Source organism: Mirounga leonina, unplaced genomic scaffold, assembly GCF_011800145.1.
Source record: "Mirounga leonina isolate KUSES-001 unplaced genomic scaffold, KU_Mleo_1.0 Mir_454, whole genome shotgun sequence".
NCBI classification, from domain to species: Eukaryota; Metazoa; Chordata; class Mammalia; order Carnivora; family Phocidae; genus Mirounga; species Mirounga leonina.
In genome coordinates this window covers 8,612,314-8,635,569 of record NW_023270763.1, presented here as the reverse complement: position 1 = coordinate 8,635,569, position 23,256 = coordinate 8,612,314, and the positions used below count along the sequence as shown (strand labels likewise).

Below are 23,256 nucleotides of genomic sequence, written 5' to 3'. Positions count from 1 at the left end.
TTGTAGAGCCTGGAGGGGGCTTAATGAATACCTGGCCTCTTGACCCAGCAGAGCCAGGAGAAGCGAAAACACTTGTCACCTTGGTCTGCCTAGGGGCTGTGGTATGGTTCTCCAGGCTGAATGAATGTCAACTGTGTTAGGTGGAAATTTCCCAGAGGGCGTCAGGGCTGGTGGCACCATGGGCTGGGGAAGTCTGGGAACCCGCTGTCTTCACTGGTAGCCACTGGAAGGAACATGCGAGTGAGCGAAGTCAGAATTTGTGGAACCCATGTGGTTTTTATTTTGGAACCCGTGCGGTTTCAGATCGCTTCTTTTATCAACATGGGTAAAACCTTGGCTGTTGGACTTCCCTGTGCCCTCGGAGGCTTTCTGAGTAGACAGTAATGCACTGAGCTGCCGGGTTGAAGAAAATTTCCTGGTAGCTGAACTTTATCCCTTTAAGCACCAAAACTTGTGTTTTAATGATGTTGGACTGAAAGCTTTCCAAAATGTGTCATGCATACTCTTTTCTTTAGTAGAGGGTGTGGTGGCTTAATATTTTGATGACTTGAGGTGATGATGGTGACGGGCAGTCTGTTGCAGCTTTGGCGTGGCTAGGCCTCGGGGCTGCTTGACCCTGCCCTGAGTGATTCTAGGATGTGGCCTCCCAGTTTGCTTCCATCTGGTCTGTTCTTGCTGCTGCTGTTCTCCCAGCCGCTAAAAGCACGCCCTCCTGCTATCTGCCTGGCTTGCATGCTCGGACTCCTGGGCCCCCGGGCGGAGGTGGGGTGGGAGTGGGGGTGGGGGGGCTTCCTCCTGACTGGCTCTAGGCCTTTGGGTCAGCTCTGTTCCCTTCCCATGTCTGTCCTTTGCTCTCCTAAGATTAAGGAGTTGGCCTGGGAAGTCTGAAGTTTCCTTTTGCTCTACTGTTGTGGTTTTTGGGATTTCCGTGGGGGCCCTGCGGGAAGGTGCCTGGTGGCCCTTCAGCTTTCCTATATATCCCCTTGACCCCTCTGAGAGCAGGGTAACAGTGGACATTTGTATTGGGCTGCAGATTAAGCCTCATAACCACCCAGGGGGCCTTTTGGAATTATTCTCATCTTACGGATAGAGAAATTGAAGCTCAGAAAGGGGACTTGACCTGCCGAGGACATGCTGCTTGAAGCCAGAGGGTGTGCTGGGGGGGCGGGGGGCTCTAGACCCCACATCTAGTGCTCCTTGTACAGCACCTCCTGTCAGGGCTTGCTCGTTGGTGCTGGGTAGCTGGCCTGTAGGGAGCTGGTGGAAGGCTTTGTGTTTCCTTGCTCCAGCTTCCCAGCTCTGCCCCTTGCCTGGGACTGTCACATATGTCTTCGTAGAATACTGGAAGCCCTCACGTCTCATGTTCTGAGCTCCATCTGGAAGCTCCTGGAGATAGTTCCAGACAGGAAAGCCAGGTTGGGGCTAGTAGGTAGACCCACGAACAGGAGGCTGTGACTGGAAGGATTCTCATAAGGGCACTCCTTGGGGCGAATAGTGCCCATGTTGGGGAACATTCTGCCCGTCTGGGACCTTTGAGGATGGTGGAGGGGGATCGGTGACCTCCGAGGTTCCGTCCACCCTGAGAGTCCCCATCTTGGGAACCGTTGGGTCCTTTTACTGCTCTCATCACTGCAGGGAAACATCTGGGGGAGGAACTGGGATGAGTGATAGGGGAAGTGGCAACAGTGTGAGACCCACAGAACTTAGTCACAGTTCCTGGCCCCAGTTCCAGGGTGAGCTTCCCAGTGGGAGCCTTAATGGCCTGTCTGCTTTCTGCTCCAGGTCTTGGTGGTGGAACCTAAGGCCTACTCCTTCAGATATGTGCCTCTCCCCAGCAAAGGAGGACCCAACTTCTGGGACCCCCTCTGGGCCAGCGATAAATAGCCCACTAACTTGGGGGAGTTGTCGAGCCAAGCTTCAGCTTTCCGGCTTCCTGGCTGAGGGCTCAAGCTCCGTGTCCCCTGTAGAGCTGGCTTGGGAGATGAAGGATGCCTGGAAGGGCTCTGTCTTCTGGAACTCCTTCACTTCTAGAACCTGAGAATTGCAAAGACCGTCAGAGATTATCTACTTTCCTTTTAAAAACCAAAGTGGAGAGACAGGCTTAGGAAAGGGGGAGGTGGTTGCTCTGACTTAAACAGTTTAGTGGGGCCAAAAGCTTAGTTAGCCCAGGTGTTCTGAGCACCCAGCTCTTCCATGGCATTATCAGAGCTCTCCAGGGCCATGTCCCTTGTTCTCTCCGGCTTGAGAATACCCGAGGAGGGCAAGTGTCACACGGGTGATTCTCTTTGGGGAGAACGACCCGGAAATGAAAACAAAACCACCTCTTTCCTCAAATACTGACCGGAGCGCTTGCTGTGCTCCCAATCCCGTGCAGGGGGGCCCTGGCAGCTTCAGCACCCAGCTGAGTGTGAGGTTTTGGTTTGGATCAGAACTGGCCAGCTCCCTGTAGTTTCTACCAGCAGGATCTGTGCCCCCGGGGCTGGTGGTGAGGAAGCATCTGGGGCAGTTTCCAGAAGCATTCACCATAAACCAGGCAGATTGTTGGTTTGCTGGCAGCCGCAGGGTCGTACAGTAGATCGGAGCTGTCCATCACTTCCTGAGCACCTTCCCCGCTCCAGGCTAGGCCCAGTGGAACAGACTAATGCAGCCCGGCCCTGTCCTTGCGGAGCTCCGGTGTAGGGACTATGCGAAAGGGTTTCATAACCCTTCTGGTGTCACCATCCTTAACATGGGCAGGGATGGACCGGAAGACACAGGAATTAGGGTGGCAGGTCGGCGGCGGAGGGGGGGTGTTTGCCAGGCATCTCAGGCCATCTACAGCAACCATTCTCCATTGAGGGGGGGGCTTCCCCCAAAAAACAGTGGCATAGATTTGTTATCACTTGAAAAATATAATGGCTTAAAACCAAATGAATGACCCAAACATAGTTACTGTGGGAAGGAAGACTCTTATTTAAAAAGACAAAAACCCTTAATTTTGAACTAATTTTAGATTTACAGAAAAGTTACAAAAATCGTACAGAGAGTTTCCATCACACTCTTCCTTGACTTATCTTGTGAAGCCAGACAATTGCCATCATGGGGGCATTACTGTTAACCAAGGACTTTTCTCAATTTTCACTTTGTCCACTGCTGCTCCAGTTCTGTCCCAGGATCTTGTAGGATCCTGTCTCACATCCAGTTGTCTCCTCCCCATCCTCCCTTCAGTAGGAGTTCCTCCGTCTTTATTGTCCATAACCTTGACACTTTTGAAGAGTTACTTTGTCCAATGTCCCTTAATTTGGGCTTGTCGGTTGCTTTCTCATGCTTTAGGTTATGCAGTTTTGGCAGGAACCACAAAAGTTGTGTTATGTCCTCAGGGCACCATCTCTTGGGGTTGCTGGTATTGATTGGTCATATTACTGGTGATACTGGTCTGGAGTGTGTGTTAGAGTGGTTTCTGACGGATTTCCCCTCTCTAGGTACCGTAGAGCCCTCATTCTGACAAAGCTAGTGAGCTCAAAATTCTTTTAGGATTGTCTTCAGAATCTGAATTGCCCAGGAAAACCTTTCTTTTTTTTTTTTTTTTTAAGATTTTATTTATTTATTTGAGAGAGAGCGAGCACACATGAGAGGGGGGAGGGTCAGAGGGAGAAGCAGACTCCCTGCCGAGCAGGGAGCCCGGTGTGGGACTCGGTCCAGGGACTCCAGGATCATGACCTGAGCCGAAGGCAGTCGCTTAACCAACTGAGCCACCCAGGCGCCCCAGGAAAACCTTTCTTTTTTGACGCTTAAGGCTTCCTTCTTGATCACTTGTAAACTGCTGAGTCTCACCCCAGCACTGTTCTTTCCCATCACGGCTCTGACCCCGCCTGCCAATGCTCCCCCACCTCTTCGCCTGGCTTGGAGTTTGGCTCTCCCTACTTGATTTTGGCCTGGGTGGTGGGCCAGGCTCTGGGCTTCACATTCTCAGTATTCAGCTTCTCTAGGTTAGTTTGGGTCTGAGCGTGGTGAAATTCAGATTTCTTTGCTCCTCTTTCCAGATATCAGGGTCTTTAATAAAAAACAAAACAACCCACAAAACCCAGAAGTCCTCGCTCACACGGAGGTGGCCATGCAAAGTGAAGTTGTGAAGGGGCCCCAGCAGCACCAGTGTTTTCGCATCTTGGGCTGGCTCTGGTTTCTGCTAAGTTGGCTCCTACATTCAGCTTTGTTCTCTCTTCTCCCAAAGTGCCTCCCTCCCCAGTGGTCCTGCGAGCAGCCCTGGGAGCATCCCCGCCGCGGTGCCCATGCAGATGCCGAAGCCCAGCCGGGTCCAGCAAGCCCTCGCAGGTAGGCACCTTGCTGGGTCGTGGGTTCCAGAACAGGCTGTGTCTGGCAGGACAGGACATAAAGGCGGTGGGAGAATGCGTGGGCCGGGGAGGAGACTGTGGGGTGGGGGTCTTGTTACCCTCTCTGTTCTCACGGAAAGCCACAGCGGCTCCGGGGGTGGGGGGGCAGTGCCTCTTTTCCGTGATGGGGTACCCTTAGTGAGTGAGCCTGTCTCTCAGGGGGCGGCCTGCCTGATGACAGTGGGTACCCTGGTGTGGACCTTTCCCCATCTTTGAAATTTCCACATCACTTTTTTTTTTAATAAAGATTTTATTTATTTATTTGACAGAGAGCGGGAGAGAGAGTGAGAGAGAGCATAAGCAGGGGGAGGGGCAGAGGGAGAGGGAAAAGCAGGCTCCCCACTGAGCAGGGAGCCCGATGTGGGGCTTGATCCCAGGACCCTGGGATCATGACCTGAGCCACAGGCAGACGCTTAACCAACTGAGCCACCCAGGCGCCCCTCCATGTCACTTTAATTATGGTCTGAGTCACTTGTCTGTCCTGAAATGCTTTACATATTTCCCTGAAGGGGCCATCTGGGGAACTCAGCTGTTTTGGCTGGAGTTATGCTTTGAATAAGTGGCTTTGTGTCCACCTCGATCTTTTGTTAACCATACACCTTTGAACTGTTTTTAAAATTCCTTTTATAGGTTAGGGAGTTACTGAAAATTACTTTCTAATGAGTGGGAAAGGCAAAGTGTCATAGATAGGGCAAATGTAGTGAGGTTGAAGCAGGAGAATAAGATAACCCAAGTCTGTGTGTTAAGTGAGTCACTGTAATAGCACAGGGGGGTTCGAGGGGACAGGCCTGGAGCAGGGAGGCCCATGCAGAGCCCGACTCCATGGCTCAGGGGAGCTAGCCAAGGGCCTGACTCGGGCCTCGGCAGTGGTGGAGGTAAAAGCTTCTGACTTGGTGACTAGGTGGGTCGAGAGAGAGAAGGAATGGAATGAGGCCCGGTGTGTGGCTGTTGACGTTACTGAGGCACTAAGGAGGGGTTTTGCGTGTATGTTTCTTCATTTCTTCCCAGTAACAGCTCTGCGAGGTAGGAACTTTTATTCCTTATTTTATACTTGAGGAAACTGAGCCTCAGAGAGTTATAGAAACTTCTCAAGATCAGCTGGCCAGCCCTTGGCAGAGCTGGGACTCAGCCCCAAGCATTCTGGGCCCCAGAACCTAGGTCCTCAGCAGTTACACTGTGCCACTCCCCAGTCCGGTGGGAACACGGAGAGGGGCGGGGTGGGGATTGGGCACTGCTGGGTCATAGCTGGGTGGAGCTGTCCTGGAGGCAGTGGGCATTTAGATGTGCAGCTCAGAAGAGCAATCTAGGGTGGAATGGGGTGACCTCTGCCCCTCATGGGGGGATGTATGAGGTTACAGAGACTGCGGGTGGGATGCTGGGAAGAGCCCTGGAAGGAGATGGAAGGACCAGTCAGAGAGATGGGAGAAGATGGGAGAGTGGGGCCCCCTGGAACCTGCTTCAGCTGCTCAGCCATCAGCCCTGTGCCGGGGCAGAGAGAACAGTGAGCAGACATGTTGGCGATTGCAAAGTTCCCACCCAGTTGAGGTCTTCATGTGGTACCAGCCGAGTCAGAGCCGTGCGTGCATGCATGGGGTGGTGATCTTACTGGAGAAAGGTTGTGGGTGACCAGGCGTGGCCGGCACAAGGCTGAGCTCCATTCAGCTCTGTAATCGCTAAGGCTAAAATACAGATGCTATAAAAACCTTTCTAAATGCAGCTCAGAAGTGTTCTGGGGCTTGAGTTGCACTTGCTCCCTTTCCTATGCTCCTGAGGATGAGGACCCTTTAGTCTGCATCCCAGAGTGTCCTTAGTGTCCCCCATGCCCTTGGCTCTCAGATCAATCCTGGAGGTAGGCGGGTCTTTTAACCTCCATTTTATTCATTGGGGAAATTCGGGGATCTCGGACCCAGCCAGCAAGGAGTGGAGACTGGAGCTCATGGCCAGATGCCACCTCCTCTGAACACAGGCTCTGCCTTGCACCTGCCGGTGGGACCCTAGTCTGAGGTGCCAGGGAAAGCGAGATCCCGAGCCAGCCCCCAGGAAGTAGGGTCTGGAGAATGTCTTCTTTCCCCGGGCCACATTAACAGATTCGGGAATACTCAGGCCGCCGTTGAGGGACGTAGGGTTTTGCAGGTAGGTTTACAAAGCAGTGGTCATGCTGTGGAAGGACTGGGTACCCTCTGCGCGGGCAGAGGAAGGCCACGGAGGAGCCACCTCCTGTCAGGCCAGCAGTGCCTCAGGTGACAGCTTCCCTGGCCGCGGTCGGGCCCAGCCCTCTCCTCGGAGTGTCTGTGTTTCACGCTGCTGTGGCGCCCCCAGGGCCGAGCAGCCAGGGCCGAGTGGAGCTGGGACCCCGCTCGGTCAGGCCGGTCGGAGGACGGGGGGACCGGAGCCCCTGTGTCCGAAAGGAGATGTCTGCACATCTGACCGCTGCAGGGGCTGCTCTCTCTCTGGGGGTCTGGCGAAGAAGTGGGCACCCTCTCAGATAATTGGGGGAGCTGTGGCCGTGCGAGCTGTTACAGTTACTTGGGGATGTTGGGAGTTTGGGGGGCTGTCCCTGAGCCCTGCTGTTAGGAAGTTGTGATGGCCCACTCATGGCGTCCCCCACCCCCCGCAACCCATCCTGTCCAGTGGGTGTTGCTTTTGCGAAGTGTAGGTGTGGGGTGATTTTCACACTTTCCCGCAAGAAGGCCGACGCACGGAGCAGGGGCTCCTGCTCTGCAGGCTTCTAAGTTGAGACTTCTGTGTCTGTGACTTGAATTCAGGGGAGGGGTCCTGCATCGATGAGGGCAGAAGCGTTTGTGCTGGCCTCACAGAGGCCACCCGGCAGCATTCAGGGGGATCTTAGTTCCCCAGCAGACAGGTGCTGTGCGCCTCCTGTGACCGGGCCCTGCCCTCGGTGCTCGGTGCAGGGAAGACAGCAGTCATAACACCCAGACACGAGTCCTTTCTCGTAGTAAGAACGCTAAGCAGGGTAAAGGAGACACAGATGGAGGGGGATGGGGCCCTTTTAGATGGGGTGGTCAGGGAAGGGCTGCCTCGTAGGTGACGCTTGGAGAGAGGTCTGGTTGAAGTGGAGCAGAGAGTGTTTGGGGAGGAGGTCATGGTCAGTGCAAAGGCGCAGGGTTCTACTAAGGCATTGTTCCCGTCCCCTCCGTCCCCTCCATCATTGTGCCCCTGCCCCTCTCCCATGCCTGCTTGTCATTCGGTCTGCCTGACATCTAGTTCAGACCTACTTTGGAGCTCGGGAGCAACCAACCTCAAGACGCTGGTGGTATCGCATTGCCTGATGAGTGAGTGCCCGGGGTGCAGCTTTGGTCTTCCGATGTGCGCTTTGGTGTCTCTTGCGAGTGGCCGCCACAGCGCCCCCTCCCACCTCCGCTGTGCTGTCCAGGCTGCTGGCTGGCCTCTGCTTCTGTCCCCGACTGGGCACGTTTGCCACATGAGTCTTTGTTCTTCGAGGCCACGGTGGCTGGCCCATCCAGGATCTCCCGCTTCCTGCCCCAGGCTGCCCTCGGTACCCAGCCCCTGAGCCTGATTCTGAGTGCTTGGAAAGTCTCCCTCGGGGAGCCCAGAGCTCACTTGCCCTGTGGAGGAGGTGTTACTGAGCTAGACAGAGGGCAGGGAGGATTGGGTGGGTGCTGTGGACAGCAAGGCAGGCTGAAGGTGTGGCAGGAATAGGGGCTCCCACGGGAGGACATGCTGGGTTCCCGGGAAGTATGGGTCCTCAGGGAGCGCCAAGGGAGCGGCATGGGGTGCGGGTCCAGCTACAGTGTGTGTGGAACACCAGGCTGAGGAGTGAGGCCTTCCCCCTGTGGGGGTGCCCACGGTGCTACCCTCCAGGACAGAGGAGGCTGTTTGAGCCTTGACTGAGGGCGCTAGAGAAGGAAGCCACGGCCCGGGACCATTGCTGCTCCAGAGGATCGGCCACGGGCCATGGGGAGGCCTCAGTCGGGGAGCAGGCCTAGGGCCAGCATTCCTGCTCACCCACCCTAGCAATGGCACTGGAAGCATCTAGAGGGGCCAGATGGGGCGTGGAAAGCAGATAGCACCCCACTGGAGGCAAGGTGACCAGGAGCCCAGAGGGCACGGCTGGGGGGAGCACGGGGTCGGGGACTGTGAGCATGAGACCCTGTCCGTGTCTCCATAGCTTGCCCGTGCCCTTCCATGTCACCCCTCTGCCCTCCTTCTTGCGCCTGGCAGAAGGGAGATCCCACCCGGAATGGCATCCTGCCCTCCTGAAGCAAACGGCCTCGCCCTGCCCCTTCCCCGCATGCTGTGAGTGTGGGCCAGTTGGTGGCTTGTACAGGTACCTGTGGAGCTCTGACGAGCTGGGCATTTCTCTGGTTCCTGGCCTGGAGCTTAGCTGCCTCGAGCCTCCAGCAGCCGATTCCTCGGGAAGATCGGTGGGTCCTGCTGGCCGTTCACAGTGCCACCTGGACTCAGCCGGGGTTTGTGGATGTCACATGCCGAATGACTCCTTCTAACGTTTCTCCCCTCTCTGCATGTCTGATCTTGCACCCCGTGTAGGCATGACGAGTATTCTGATGTCAGCCATTGGACTCCCTGTGTGTCTTAGCCGCGCACCCCAGCCCGCCAGCCCTCCCGCCTCCTGTCTGGCCTCTAAAAGTCACAGCTCAGTTAAGAGATTGAGGAAAATGTCCATGAAAGGTAGTTCCTGCTCACAAATACTCTCTGGCCTCTGCTAAGCCTCCGAGTCTTGCTGCCTCTGACTCTCCTGCATCGATCACTCTTCTCTGACCCCCACGGCCCTTCTCCGCTTCCTTTACCCCCAGGGGAGGGCCTCAGTGGCCCTTTTGCCTGCCCTCGGTGCAGAGGTGGGCCCCAAAAGCCACTTGCCGCTGAAAACCCAGAGTTCAGAAGCTCCTGTCTTCCTGGCACAGGTGGAGTGTGAGGGCCCTGTTCTTGAGGACTCTGTGACTCTATAAACAGAAGCATGGGGTGAGGCCAGCTCAGGATGGGGTGACTCTGTCCCTCCCAGCAGGGCCAGCGTGCGTCTCAGGAAAGGCCCCCAGCCCTATCTGGCCACCACGAAGGGCTACTTCAGAGGAGTCCCCCAATGGTGCTGCACTGCCCATCACATGGCTGGGGAGGAAGGGGTTTCAGAACCATGGAAGGTGCTGTGGGTTTTAACCAGACTTACGTGAAGGGGCCTGTGGGTAGTAAGTTCTAAACCTGCCATTTCGAAAGCTTATGCCTCTGTCATTGGGCTGGAGACGCACAGACTGCTGAAAGCCCGGTGACCTTCAGCGTGGTGTGGTGAGCGAGGGAGCACGGCTCTGGCGCAGCCAGCCTGGGTTCCAGTCTTGGTTCTGGCTTCATGTCTCACACCTGTTCTCCATTCACGAGCCGGCACCTAGTACTTACTAGCAGGTCGGTCGTGGGAGGAATAGGAAATGCACACATGAGGCGCCCGGCATGTAGTCACAGGGGTGCTCTGATCATGCCCACCGCCTATCTAACCCCAACCCCGCACGTGTCAGGGGGGCCCAGCGAGTGGCAGGGCTTTGCACCGATCCCGGCAGCCAGGCAGGCCAGGCCCGGAGCTTCCTGAGACACTCAGACTGGCCCAGGAAGAATGCAGGCTCTCGGCAGACACTCTGACCTTCCTTCCTGGGCTCAGATGTCCCTTTCTTGGGGGTGGTGGTCACCTGGCTGGCCCCTTAAGAGAAGTGTGGCTCGTGGAAAGCTACCTTGGGTTCTAAAAGGCCACCCGGGCAAGGGCGAGTAGCGGGGAAATGAGATGCTGAGCCAGGCCTCAGCAGAGGTGGGCCCAAGGCTGGTCCTGGCAGATGGGGTCCTGGGGTCCCTATGCTTTTCTAAAATGCTCCTCTCCTCACTCTGAGTCCCAGCAGCTACCAGGACGGCTACCAGAGCTGGCGGTCACTGTGCTCTGGCCTGGCCTTCTCACCAGTGACCAGTCTGGGGCCCAGAAATCTGTGTGTGTCTGTAGGTGTTGGGGGGACGGTGCGTGCGCGTGTGCGCATGTGTGTGTGTACGCGTGTGACGTGTGTGTGGGTGCGTGTGGAATGTGTTGGGGGACATTTGTGTGTGTGTGGTATGTGTGTGAAGGGGTAGAGGTACATTTGTGTGGAGGTGTGTGTGCGTGAGGGGGTTGGAGGGGATGCTTGTGAGGGTGTGTGGGCTGCGTGTGTGTGTGAGGGGGTTGGAGGGGATGCTTGTGAGGGTATGTGTGTGTTTTGGGGGGGTGGGGGATATGTGTGTGTGGGGGAGTGTGGGGAGTGTGTGTGAGGGGTGGAGGTACATTGGTGTGGGGGGTGTGAGGGGGTTGGGGGGACGTTTGTGTGTTGGTGGGGTGGTATTCCTTGGTCCGTAGCTGCCTCTCTCAACAGTCAAACAGTTCGGGTCAGGATGAGGTCTCCATTTTGAGGTGAGGGAGCTGAGGTTCAGGTGGTGTGCTTTGGTCCCAGCGTGACAGCCAGAACCAAACCTGACGTTGCCTGCTCCCAGCCTCTGCTCCCCTCCTAGCTGTCGCCTGGCCTTCTCTGGTTTCGAGGGCGCTTGGCTGGGGAGCGCCCTCACCTGGTGGCTCTGAGCTTGGGTGCAGACCAGGGCCCCTCTAGTGTCAGAGGCTAGGAGCGGGACCTGCCCAACGACCTGGAGGCAGGAAGAAGAGCTGTCCCCGGCTGCACTAGTCTTCCCGGGTCCTCCTTTCTGCTCCTGCACAGCTTTGCTGCCATTCTCTGTCATTCTGCCGCTGCCTCTGGCTGAAGCCCCGGACCTGGCCAGTTCTCTCCCCGGCTGGGAGAGTTTCTCGTTTAGGGGTCGTGGCGGGGGGCCCATGTGGGGCCGGGCTCAGTGTTGTTGTAGGCACAGGGCCGCACCTCCCAGCTTCGTGCACGTGGGGGGTCTTGAGAGGAGTGGGGTGGCCGGGGCGCCCTTCCTGCTGCGTCCCAGCTCCTTCCCGGACTTGTGTCGCTGAGACCCCATGGTCCAGGGCCAGGCAAGAGAAAACCGTGGTTTGTCATGACCGTATCCATGTGGCATTGTCTGCAGTTGGCGTGCACACAGATGCCCGCCGGGCAGGCGCCCGCTGCACGTCCAACTCCTGGAACTTCTCTTGCCTTGGCTTTCTCACGGGAGTAATGGAGGTTGAGCGAAACAGCACTGTTGGAACACGCTCCAGAGTGGTTTGTTGTAGAAGCTGCTGTTCGACTTTCTGTGTGTCCTCGGAAGAGCCTGGGTCTAGCCTTCTGACCGAATATGCGTGGGGATGTGGTGGAGGCCCGCACATGGCTCTTGACGGCTGGGACCTCCGGTCTCCGGTCCTCGTCCGCCGCCTCCAGGGCTCCTGGGGCCGGGCCTCCAGCGGGCGGTCCGGATAGGGCTCTGCCAGGCCGAGCTCCGAGCATCTGCAGTGGTGCCGCGTCTCCTCTTGCACGCTCACCCCTCGCACCTCGGCCCCTCTCAGTGTCCCTCCCGGCAGCTTGGGCCTCTCCCTTGTCCTCCTTCCTCTCTAGATTCAGCGTCTCCAGTTCGTACTTCTTGGAACACTGCTAATCTTCTTCTCTCTTATAGGAGGGACTCCAAAGCCAGAGCCAGAACAGGTGATAAAAAAGTATACGGAAGAGCTGAAAACGGCCCCAGATGAGGTACGTGTCGCCGGAGCCATGCTGCTTCTGGTTTGGTTTGGAGATGAGGGTTGGCTCCAGAGGAGAAGCTTACCAGCCTTTTCGTGCTGGGAGGGTGCTTCCCAAGGTGCCTCTGAGTGCCGGCCGTCGTCCAGGTACTTGGGCTTGATCTCCCAGCCTCCTGGAGGAGGCAGGCCTTACCAAGGGGAGGTGGCCTGGCTTCAGAGGCCCAAATTCTGATCTGAGCTTTGCCGCTCACGAGCTGTGGTCCTGAGCAAGGCTCCTACACAGGCCTCTGCGTAGCCCTCTGCCTGGGCCATCCTGGAGACAAGGGGTGGGAGAGCCTGCCCCACTCCCCAAGGACTGAGCTGGGGAAAAGCGTGGCTTTGTCCCCTTGGAAGTCCTGCCCCTCTGGCTATGGGGAGAGCCGGTCAGCCTTGCTGTCATTACGGGGCCTGCCAGACCCTCATAGCAGCTTCGGTAGGACCCGAGCCTCTGTGCTGACCGCGTTTTGAGGGTTGCTGTGCCGCTGGTCTCTGATTTGAATGGAGAGTCCCAAGGACTCTGGGGGCACGGGGCGGGGGGTCCTGGGTTAAAGGGCAGTCGTGCCAGTACAGACCCAAGGCCTCCACCCCACCTCTTTCTCCCGCAGCTCTGGCTGGTAAAGGTACCAGTAACCTGGGGGTCGTCCCCATGTCCCCCACCCTCCCTCCAGAGCTGTCTGTGCTCCCATTGGACAGCACACAAATCTGTGTCCTTGCCTTTGCCCTTGCAGGCTCCCCACCCCCCCCCCCCCCCCCCGCATAACTGGGCTGCTCTGTACCAGCCTCCTGGCCTCCAGGCAGCTGTGATCATGCTGGTAGCCTCACCTTAAAACCCTTCGGCAGGGTCTCCTGCCATGGGAGACAAAGCCCCGCTCCTCAGCTTGGCCGTCAGAACCTCAGGGACCTGGTCCTGACCCGCCTGTCTCTTTTACACCCTACTCACCCCTGCCCCCTGCGGCCGCCACCACCCTTCCCAAACTAGGCTGCTTTCTGCTTCAGAACATTCTCTTCCCTTTCCCTGCCATGCCCGTTCCCGTCCTTGTTCCACCTTGTCCTTTTTCCCTTGTGACAGCCAGCTTTGAGGTCCTCTCCTCTCAGTTTCCTGCCCTCTTGTTTCCCTTCTCCCGGCCCGTGTCTGCTGCTGTCTTCAGCCTATGCTTCTTTCACTGCCAAGGCCTCCGTGCCCCTCTGCTCGTGGCCGCCTGTCGTCCCCTCTCCTGTGGCGAGTCCTCTAAGGGCACGGATCCTGGTGCCTCATCTGTCTTCCCCACCTCTGGGACAACTGACTACACGAATGACTGCCCATAATCCTGGCATTTCAGCAGATGACGGCCTTTTCCTGTTAAGACCCTCCACCCCCCTTGCGGCGCAGCGGGCTGTTGGTGAGCGTGCCCTGTGCTGGTCTCCCTCCAGGACTGCATCATCTGTATGGAGAAACTGTCTGTGGTGTCCGGCTACAGCGATGTGACCGACAGCAAGACCATTGGGCCCATGGCCGTGGGCCACCTTGCCAAGTGCAGCCATGCCTTCCACTTGCTGTGTCTGCTGGCCATGTACTGCAACGGGAACAAGGTGCCTGCGCGTCCGCCCCCCGCATGTGCCCACAGTCCTGCCCTAGTCCTGCCCTGGTCCTGCCGCGGCTGAGCAGGGGACCGCTGCTGTCCTGCGGGGAGCCTGGGACGCTCTCGGAGGCAGACTCGCGATGTCTGCAGGCCTGGGCCCTCAGCAGGGTAGAGCTTGGCCGCTGCAGGCCTGACGGCAAGTGACACCGGGCTGCTGTCCTTCAGTGGCTCTTAGCCGGAACGGACAGAGGTCCGGAGGACAGACAGAAGGACCTGGGTCACGCGTCAGACCTCGTGGCCTGGCGTGGCGTCTCCCGCCCGCAGCATCCCTGGGCCGCCCTGTACCAGCCAGGGTGCCGGCACCAGCATTTGCTAGGTCACGGGGTTTTCGTTTGGTCTGAAACCCGTTCGACCGTGGAGACTGTTGTGCACCAACCTGGTTTGCCTACTCGATGCTGGTCTCCCAGTACCTCGCCCCCATGTCGACCGTCTTTCCAGGGAAGCCGTTGGGGTCGTGAGGGAGTGGGGGGGACAAGCTAGGGACCTGCTGTGGGGCATGGGGCCGTGCTAGGCACTCTCTCAGGGCCACCGGCTCAGTCCGTGGTGCTTTGCTTTGTCTCAGGACGGAAGTTTGCAGTGTCCTTCCTGCAAGACCATCTACGGGGAGAAAACTGGGACCCAGCCCCGGGGGAAGATGGAGGTGTTCAAGTTCCAGGTATCCCTACCCGGCCATGAGGACTGCGGAACAATACTCATAGTTTACAACATTCCTCACGGCATCCAGGTAAGGGGCACGAGAGGAGCCTCCTGGGATCGTTCTAGAATTGGTCCCTCTCACTCTGGGGCAGTCTTCTTCCTACGCCACCCCTCTCCCAGTGGTCTGATCTCTGGGGCACTCAGGAGGCCCTAGCCTCCTGATTTCAGGCTCCCAGGAACCAGGAGGCACCAGCGTCTGGGGAGGGAACAAGCTTTTAGGGCTGTGGAAGCAAAGAGGTGGCCTTCAGCCCTTTCCTGATGCAGGGAGGGCATCCTGGAGGTGGAGACATCGTAGCTGGACTTGTACTGGGCAGAAGGCCAAGTGTATGAAGCAGGAAGAATGCTCGTGTTGAGGGGCTGAATAACGGGGGATCCCACAGGGCAGGGAGGTGCCAACAGTGAGGGCAGTTGCTCTTGAGAGGCCAGCTCAGTGGCCAGATCCAGGCCTGCCTTGGGTGTGGTGGGGCCGGCTCTAATGTCAAGAACAAGACGGGAACCTGAGCAGAAGATCCCAGGGTCCCAATAGAGACCCAGATAGGAGCCCTGGGCCTTTCGGCCTCCTGTTTGGGCCAGGGCTGACCTCAGAACTGGTGACAGGTGGGCAAGGTACCGGGCAGTGGAGACCAGGACCCAGAGGGGCCCGTCTGTGACAGGTGGGGTGTCCCTGTTTTGTTCAACCACATGCTTTTTCCTGGTTTTCCTCTGCTGCTTCTCAGGGGGTCATAGTGAATTTTAAAAACATTCCCGACAGCCTTAGAGCCACAGAGCGGGGGGCGGGGAGCGGAGGGGGAGGTTTGGAGGTGTATGTGATGTGCCTCTGAGTGGCAGAGGGCCTTCCACCGTTCTAGCCCCCTCCCCTCCCGTCCTGTTTGCTGCCCCTCTGCCAGGCCCCGCTGTGGCCCCGTCTCAAGCAAGGGGTGAGGGCATCAGGAAGGAGGCCCTGCCATCTCGACCACAGAGCCCGGAGGGGCACCAGCGGGGTGGGAGCATGTGCCCCGGCCTTTGATGAGTTCTGGTCTCATCAGTTAGCAGGAGTGTCTGTGCCAGACCGAGCGGCATGGCGTCAGGGAAGGCCGTGTCATGTCCTGTCTCTGAGGGGTGGGATCTGAGACATGGATTTATTTGGTCCCAAGTGCAGGAGTAGCCCTGGCCGGGGAGGCAGAGGGTGGGCTGGGCTGCTGGGCCCCTCTCAGGACGCTCCCACACCTGGTGTCTGCGTTCCTCCTGCAGGGCCCAGAGCACCCCAACCCCGGGAAGCCATTCACCGCCAGGGGGTTTCCCCGCCAGTGCTACCTTCCAGACAACGCCCAGGGCCGCAAGGTGAGGAAGGGGCCCCCCGGCTGGTAGGCCTGTGCCTGGCTGCTTGTGGCCAGTTCGAGCAGGTGGGGTGGGGAAGGGCCCAGCCTGGTGGCCATACCTGCTCTGCTCTGCTCACCTTCTTCTTCTGGGGCTGGCTGGGGTGCTGGCCCCTCCTTCCCAGGGTCTGCTGTGCATTAGGCATGCTCCCCCAGGAGAGATGACTGGAGGGGAGGCCTCTTTCATCAACCTCTCGGGCCAGGTCACCTGGTCTTCAGTCAGGTTAGCGTGACGAGATCAGTGGGGTGGGGGCGGGGGTTGGGGGGACAGGAAAGGACTGGGTGACTGGGACGGCCCGCAGAGCTACCTCTGCACTGAGGCTAGGGAGAGCATTCCTGGCAGCCAGAGCAGCTCGTGAGTGGCAGCAGGTGGACCGGGCTGGAGGCTGGGAAGTCTGGGGAGGACCAGAGCCCCTTGTGGGGGCAGTGGGGCATCGGGCACCCCTAGGCCGCCCTGGGTGTTGCTGGTTGGAGGTTTGAAAAAGCTACCTCTGGCTGCTGGGAGCCTGGCCGGCAGGTACTGGGTGTGGGGGAGCAGAGAGGCGCGGGCTCCCTTGGGAGGGAGAGGCCGACTTGGAAGTAGGGTCGAGTTAGACCGGCCCCAGGTATGGCTTGAGCAGCGGATGGCGGCGCCCTCTGAGGTGTGGGGTCCTCTTGGGCGGTGAGGTCAGCAGGTAGAGTTCTGTGAGAGGAATTAGGACTGGAGCCAGAGGCCAGGGACCCCCACCGATGGGGCTCCAGGCCCGGGACTGTGGGTGGGCTCACTTAGGAGAGCGGCCCGGCCCCGGTCCTGCCGGCGGTCACAGTACAGGTTGGAGAGAGAGGGCTTCGCGCGCCTTGGTTCGCCCCACCCACGGCTGGCACAGGGTGGGTGGCCGCTGTGCCCATCCTGGCCCCCACTGCTGGGGCAGGTCAGACCCGGGAAGGGGCACGAGCAGTGGATGCCAGCAGCTGTCAACCGGCCCCGGCGCCCCGCTGCTCCAGGGTGAAAAACCCGTGCCCAGGCCTGCGCTCGCTCACCAGGCCCTCCCTCCCCCTCCCTCTCCCTCCCCCACGGCAGGTCCTGGAGCTGCTGAAGGTGGCCTGGAAGAGGCGACTTATCTTCACAGTAGGGACGTCCAGCACCACGGGAGAGACGGACACAGTGGTGTGGAACGAGATCCACCACAAGACAGAGATGGACCGCAATGTGACAGGCCACGGCTACCCTGACCCCAACTACCTGCAGAATGTGCTGGCCGAGCTGGCTGCCCAGGGGGTGACCGAGGACTGCCTGGAGCAGCAGTGACCCCCGCAGCCTGGCCGGCCCCAGCCCCGCCCCGCCTGCCTCCGGCAGCCAGCCACCCTCTCCCCACACTGCCGGCTGGGCTGTCCCTGGGATGGGCAGGTAGGAAGGTGCCTTTCCTCCGAGGCTGCAGTGTTTGTCGGGGCCTGCCTTCCGCCCCCCTCCTCCCCTCCAGGCCTGGATCTGTGTGGGAGTTGGGCAAGCCTGGGGAGTTGTGCTGTGGGGGCTTCAGATACAGCTACCTCAGAGCGTGGGGCCCTGCCCTTTGCGGGCTGCTTTGGGTCCATAGTGCCGGGGGCCTGGCGTGGGGCGAGGCGAGACTGCCCCATCGTAGCCAGGGCAGGCGTGGGTTCCAGGTCAGCTTCTCATACCTCAGATGTTCCGTTTGCAATAAATGCCCTATAGCCAAAGTCAGCAGGCCCTGGTGTGTTTGTTGGCGGAGAGGCTGTGCGTGGGTGTGTGCGTGTGCGTGCATCCTGCTGCATCCGAGCAGGAGGGAGCCGAAGACTGCCCGTTCGACCCGCGTTCCCCAGTGACCAAGCTGTGGTGAGGCCTGGGAGCCCGCCCCCTGACCTGGGCTGCTGCCCCGTCCCCACTCCAGTTCTCCTTGCCAAGTGTGGTCCAGCGACTCTGCCAGGCCCGCCGTCCCATTTACTCCCCGAGTAAGATGCTGCTTGCCGTGGCGGGTGCTGCTGGCTTCCAGGTTCTGGATGAGGGAACAAGTTCAAGGATGCAGTGACTGGCCCAGGGTCCCAGGCTCGCAGTAGAGCTGGGCCTGGAATGGGGCCAGGGCTGGTCTGACCCCATCCTCGAAGTTCTAATTCTTCTCAACTCTCTTAGGAGGATCAAATACCCCAGCCTGCCATCTGTCTGGGGGCAGTGACTGTGGCCCGGGACTACAGGGACACCGGCCACATCCTGAGTGGGCCAGGGGTGCTTTTGCCTCCATAAGCCCTTTTTCTCCGTAAGAAAAAAAAATTAAATTCTGTTTTATGTGTTGGTGTAAAGATGAGTATATTATATATTAAAGCATTTTTCTTCCACCTAAAAGTTTGGGGTTTTGGGGGCGCCTGGCTGACTCAGTCAATAGAGCATGTGACTGACTCTTGCGTTCGAGCCCTATGTTGGGTGTAGAGATTGCTTAAAAATAAAATCTTAAAAAAAAGTAGTTACCCTATGACTCGGCGATTCCACCCCTAGGCATTTATCCAAGAACAGAAAACAGGTCCACACAAAACTTGTACGTGAACACTCGTGGCAACATTATTCATAACAGCCAAAAAGTGGGAACAGCCCAACTGTCCGCTGAGGGGCCAGGAAACAAAATGCCCGGTCTCCATACAGTGGAGGGAAAGTTCTGGAGCGAGGCCGGCCACACGCTACATCATGGATGAACCTGGACAACAGAATGCTAAGTGAAAGAAGCCAGCCCCAGCTCGCCACTTGTGTGATTCTGGCGATGTGAAATGTTCAGTACAGGGAAGTCCGCAGAGGCTGAGAGTAGATGGTTGCCGGGGGAGCGGGGAATGGGGAGTGACTTATCATGGGTACAGCGTGTCCTCTCGGGGTGATGCACATGTTCTGAACTTAGTGGTGATGTTTGCACAACCTTGTGAAAACCCACTGTGCTGTACATTTTAAAAGGATGAATTTTATGTGCATTATCTTTTTTTTTTTAATTATATCTTAACAAAAAAATAGAACCAAAAGGAGTAAAGTACGTGGGAGACTTGTCGGCTGTCAAAGGTCCTTTCTCTGGTTCCAGACGCCTGTTAGACAAGAATGTGGCCTTGTGGAGGGAGGGCAGGGCGCTGAGATGGCAGTAGGACCGGGGGGCTGTCCTGGGGCTGGAGCTGGACAGGTGGGCTGGGGCCTCTGCATCCTGCTCCCACTCTCTGGGTGGAGATGGAAGGCCAGAGGGAGGCTCCTGGCACCTGGGGTGCAGGAATCTCAGGATTCCTGAGCCCATGTTTCCAGAGACTGGGTCCTCTCCAGGGCAGGGAGGCTAGCTGGGGCCCCAATTCAGACATGGGACTCTGGTGGCCTGGCTGGCATCTGGGGATCTGGTGGCATCCCCTTCAGTCCTGCACTGGGGCCTGGCACTGGCCTGCCCCACCCTATAGCCCAGCCCAGCCCCCTCAGGGTAGGCCAGGCTGGTGGGAGAGGGTGGGGTGCATTTACATTTTCAGGTCTTTCCAGGCCTTGGCCAGCCTCTCAGCCTGACTAACCGGCTCCTCCAGGCTCAAGGTGCTGGGGCGGGGGTGTGGCAGGAGGTAGCCAGATCAGCCCCAGGCTGCGGATGTGGAAGAAAGCTGAGCTCGGGTGGCCATCATGGGGCTCCCCCAGAGGCAGCGTGGCCCATCGGTCCTGCTCCTCCTTGTGGGGGCACTGGTCTGGCCCCCATCCTGTATGAGCCTGGGTGAGTGGGGATCCTGGGATGAACTCACCCGGCTGGACCCAAGGGGCTGGGACACCCGCTGGGGTGATTGGATCCTGGGAGCCCTCCCCGCCGCCAACGGGGGAGGCGGGGAGCAGGTCCCAGGACCCTCATGCCTATCTCCGTGGCCACAGAGCTGATCCCCTACACGCCGCAGATAACAGCCTGGGACCTGGAAGGAAAGGTCACAGCCACCACGTTCTCCCTGGAGCAGCCTCGCTGTATCCTGGATGGGCATGCCAGCGTTGCCAACACCATCTGGCTGGTGGTGGCCTTCAGCAATGGTGTGTCACGGTGCGGGTCTGGGGCTGAGGAGAGCTGCCCAGTGGTGGACCAGGCGTTGTGCTTTATCCTGACGGGCTCTGAGAGGGTGACAAAGTAACCTGGTTTGTGCCTGGAGGGAGCTTCTGGGCCCTTGAGGCGTGGAGGAGCCAGGCGTGGGGGGCGGGGAGGGGCGGGTGGGGAGCCTTAGACCCAGCAAGGGGCTAGGCCCTCTAGCCCCATCTGTCTGTCCCTTTCTCCTGCAGCTTCCAGGGACTTCCAGAACCCGCAGACACGAGCTGAGATCCCAGCCTTCCCACGGCTGCTGACTGATGGCCACTATATGACGCTGCCCCTATCCCTGGACCAGCTGCCCTGTGAGGACCCCAAGGGTGGCAGCAGGGACGTCCCCCTGCTGCGGGTTGGCAGTGACCCCGGCTGCCTTGCTGACCTCCACCAGCCGCCCTACTGCAACAGCCCCCTCCCCAGCCCTGGACCTTACAGGTGGGTCACTCCACCTGGACTCTGGGACAGGGGCTGTGCTGGGGGAGAAGGGGTCTCGGGTTAGAGAGCTGCCCTTCCTAGCCTCTCCCCAGACCCTTCCCCTTCACAAGCTTTGGTTTATGCTTCTGTGGGGTCAAGGAGCAGCACTCATACCAGTTGGGGGGCAGGCAGAATATGGCCTCTCCAGGAGGCCTGCCCATGAGGAAGAAGTGGGCACCACAGGGCTGGTGGGGTCTCAGGCCCAGAGTTGGGAGATGGGGGGTGCTGGGCTGCAGCCACTAGTCCATGGGTAGATCTGGCAGGAATCTAAGCCCCAGGCTGAGTCCGGGCCCAAGCAGTGGGTATGAGGCAGGGAAGCAGGAAATAAGACCACCACCCACTTTCTCCAGTGAAGAAGCTGAGGCGCAGGGCACCATGGGCTTGTCAGGGTCATGGAGGGAGCCAGGGTGGGAGAGCAGGTGTCCATATGGGGTCTGGTCCCGATGTGCCCCAGAAGAGCCAGGCCCAGGGGTCCTCAGGGAGTCCAAGTCCGGCCGAGAGAACCAGCACGGGGTGCAGGGAAGGTGGGGCGTGGTGTGGGCTGGACCGGCGCTTCCATCCACAGCCTCCCTCTGCCCCTGTGTGGCCCCTGCCCTGACAGGACCACCCTCCCACCTCCCCCATGCCCACTTCCTGGCTCGGCCTCCTCTTACCTCCTGCCCCCATCCCTAGCAGCCACCGGAGCTGGCTGTCCTCGGTGCCAGCCTGCCTGGGTCCCTCCATGCTCAGACACTTTCCAGGGCTCCCCACCTGACGCAAAGATACAACCTCCCTGCGCGGCCTCTGGTGCCCTCAGTGCTCAGCCCGACCCCTCCCTGGGACCCCAGGCTCTGAGTGTGCCCTGACCACACCCCTCCCTCCCTGGCCCTTTGCTTAGGGTGCCCGAGCCTAGCGGGGGGCCTTCTATGGCTTCCTAAATGCCACTTGGCCAGCCGTTTTCTCTGGGAGGCCTGGGGCTCCCAGCTCCATCTGACCTGCTGAGCCACCCTGAGGCACTGTGTATGTGACATTTAGTGACTGGGGTCCCCTAAACCAGATGGGGTGTCTGGAGAGCAACGGCTCAGATGCACTGGGACTGATGGCAGAGGTCACTGTGGTCAGTGCAGTCTCAGAGGGCCCCCAGAGGGGGACCAGGCCACGGCTGGTCCCGATGTGCCCCAGAAGAGCCTGGCTCAGAACTGCCTGGAGCTTGGCCGCTGTGGGCGCCCTGCCCAGGGCAGCTGAGGCTCAGACTTCCCCCCTTCTCCTCCCTGCAGAGTGAAGTTCCTCCTGATGGACGCCAGGGGCTCACCCCTGGCCGAGACCAGGTGGTCCGACCCCATTGCTCTCCACCAAGGTAGCCCTAGGGGAGGGGGGTGCTCCGGCTCCAGTCTACCCCTGTGGACTCATCACCGCTCTGCCAAATGGTCATGCTCAGCCGTTCTCTCCCCCTGCTGCCATGAGACTGGGGGCCTGGAGGCACTGTGTCCAAGTCCAGCCCCTCCCCCAAACAGAAGCTCGTGCTGGGGAGGTGGGGCACCGGGTCAGCCTCATCGGCTCTGTCCATGCCCAAATGTTGGTCACCCCTCAGCTGCTCAGGTCCCAGCCCAGTTGTGGGCAGGTCAGTGGGGGGGCACATTGGCAGGAACAGCCTAGAAGGTGAGACCAAGGGGCTGGAGCCATGGGTGATACAGGTGGGCAGGGCCCAGATGCCCGGCTGAGATGAACGGGTAGGTGGACTCAGGAGGCTGTCAGGCCTTGAGTGTGCGCCTGGGTGGGGACGTGACTGCCCTGGGGTCCAGGGGCAGCCTCTGAGCAGCTGCTGTGTGCAGGGAAGGCGCCAGCCTCCATCGACACGTGGCCAGGGCGGCGCAGTGGTGACATGATCATCATCACCTCCATCCTCTGCTCTCTGGCCGGCCTCCTGCTCTTGGCCTTCCTGGCAGCGTCCACTGCGCGCCTGTGAGTGCTGACGGCCCCATGCGCCTCTCTCCCACCCCACAGAACCCCTTCCCTCTCCCTGGTCCCAGCACCTGGAAGCCCTCCTTGAACCTTGCAGTTTTGAGTTGGCGGTGCCCCTTCTAGGGATGTTCGGGGAATTTCGGTCCCAAGTCTCTCTCACCTGGAGGGCAGGGAGGTGGCCCAGCAGCTCCTCTGAAGACAGGTTCAGAAAAGGGGCCACCTCGCTCTGCCCTGCCTTTCAGTGTGTCCTTGGCCCCGGTCTTTCTCCTGCTGGGCCTTGTTTTCTCGCCAGCCAGCCCTCAGTCACTTCAGAGAACTGATACCAGGGTAGTGAGGACAACTACCTGGAGGAGGTGGGCCAGCAGCTGGTTCTAGAAGGAAGGAAAGGGAGAGGCTGCGGGAGGAGGCCCTGGCTTGGCAGTGGGCTCCACCCAGCAGGGACCTAGTGCCGCCTCCTCTCCCCATCCAGCTCCAGCCTGTGGTGGCCCGAGGAGGCCCTGGAGCAGCTGCGGATTGGCTCCTTCATGGGGAAGCGCTACATGACCCACCACATCCCACCCAGCGAGGTCCCCACCCTGCCTGTGGGCTGTGAGCCTGGCCTGGACCCCCTCCCCAGCCTCAGCCCCTAGCCTGGCCCACGTGGCTGGGGCGTGGCCACAGGGAGTGGGGGGCAAGGACCTGGGGCTCATTCCCAGCCCCTGCGCCCACACGCCCCTCCCGCATCGCACTTCCCCACCCTGCCCGCAGTCCCACTGATAGAGGAAAGATGTCAGTGTTCGTAGCCCACTGCCGAGAAGGAACTCTTGAGACGTCTTTGGTGCAAAAAGGTGGTTTTATTAAAGCACGGGGACGGGACCCATGGGCAGAAAGAGCTGCTCTGGGGTGGTGAGGAGTGGCCCATTACATATATACTTCCAAGCTGGGAGGGGGTTAGGGATAGCGTAAGTTTCTAAGGAATTTTGGAAGCAAGGTTTCCAGGATCCTGAGGGAGCTAGCTATTGTTAGGAAAGGGTCATTTATTACTGTCTAGTAAAAAGTGTCACGAGACCCTTCAGATGTATATCAGTGCATCATATGCTTGGAGAATGA

At 59.1% G+C, this 23,256-nt stretch overlaps 2 protein-coding genes across 7 annotated transcripts in view; both read left to right on the top strand.

Annotated features, from left to right (window-relative positions):
* The window catches only part of DTX2 (deltex E3 ubiquitin ligase 2), a 37,046-nt gene extending 18,559 nt beyond the window's left edge, over nucleotides 1-18,487 (top strand). For 5 of the 6 annotated variants that reach the window (XM_034988589.1, XM_034988592.1, XM_034988593.1 and 2 more), the window contains 7 exons: nucleotides 4,211-4,311; nucleotides 8,901-9,041; nucleotides 11,931-12,004; nucleotides 13,441-13,599; nucleotides 14,212-14,373; nucleotides 15,576-15,665; nucleotides 16,761-18,487. In XM_034988589.1, coding sequence (XP_034844480.1) covers nucleotides 4,211-4,311; nucleotides 8,901-9,041; nucleotides 11,931-12,004; nucleotides 13,441-13,599; nucleotides 14,212-14,373; nucleotides 15,576-15,665; nucleotides 16,761-16,988 — 955 coding nt within the window. In that variant the 3' untranslated portion in view covers nucleotides 16,989-18,487. The remainder of the gene's footprint in view (nucleotides 1-4,210; nucleotides 4,312-8,900; nucleotides 9,042-11,930; nucleotides 12,005-13,440; nucleotides 13,600-14,211; nucleotides 14,374-15,575; nucleotides 15,666-16,760) is intronic. The other variant, XM_034988590.1, reaches the window with a different exon arrangement.
* Nucleotides 18,488-18,683: 196 nt separating this feature from the next.
* UPK3B (uroplakin 3B) lies at nucleotides 18,684-23,033 on the top strand. The gene is given in 7 exon segments (XM_034988595.1): nucleotides 18,684-19,421; nucleotides 19,423-19,515; nucleotides 19,517-19,706; nucleotides 19,950-20,187; nucleotides 21,483-21,562; nucleotides 22,038-22,167; nucleotides 22,637-23,033. Coding segments are annotated over 7 exon segments (996 nt in total). The 5' UTR covers nucleotides 18,684-19,316; the 3' UTR covers nucleotides 22,797-23,033.
* Nucleotides 23,034-23,256: the final 223 nt, after the last annotated feature.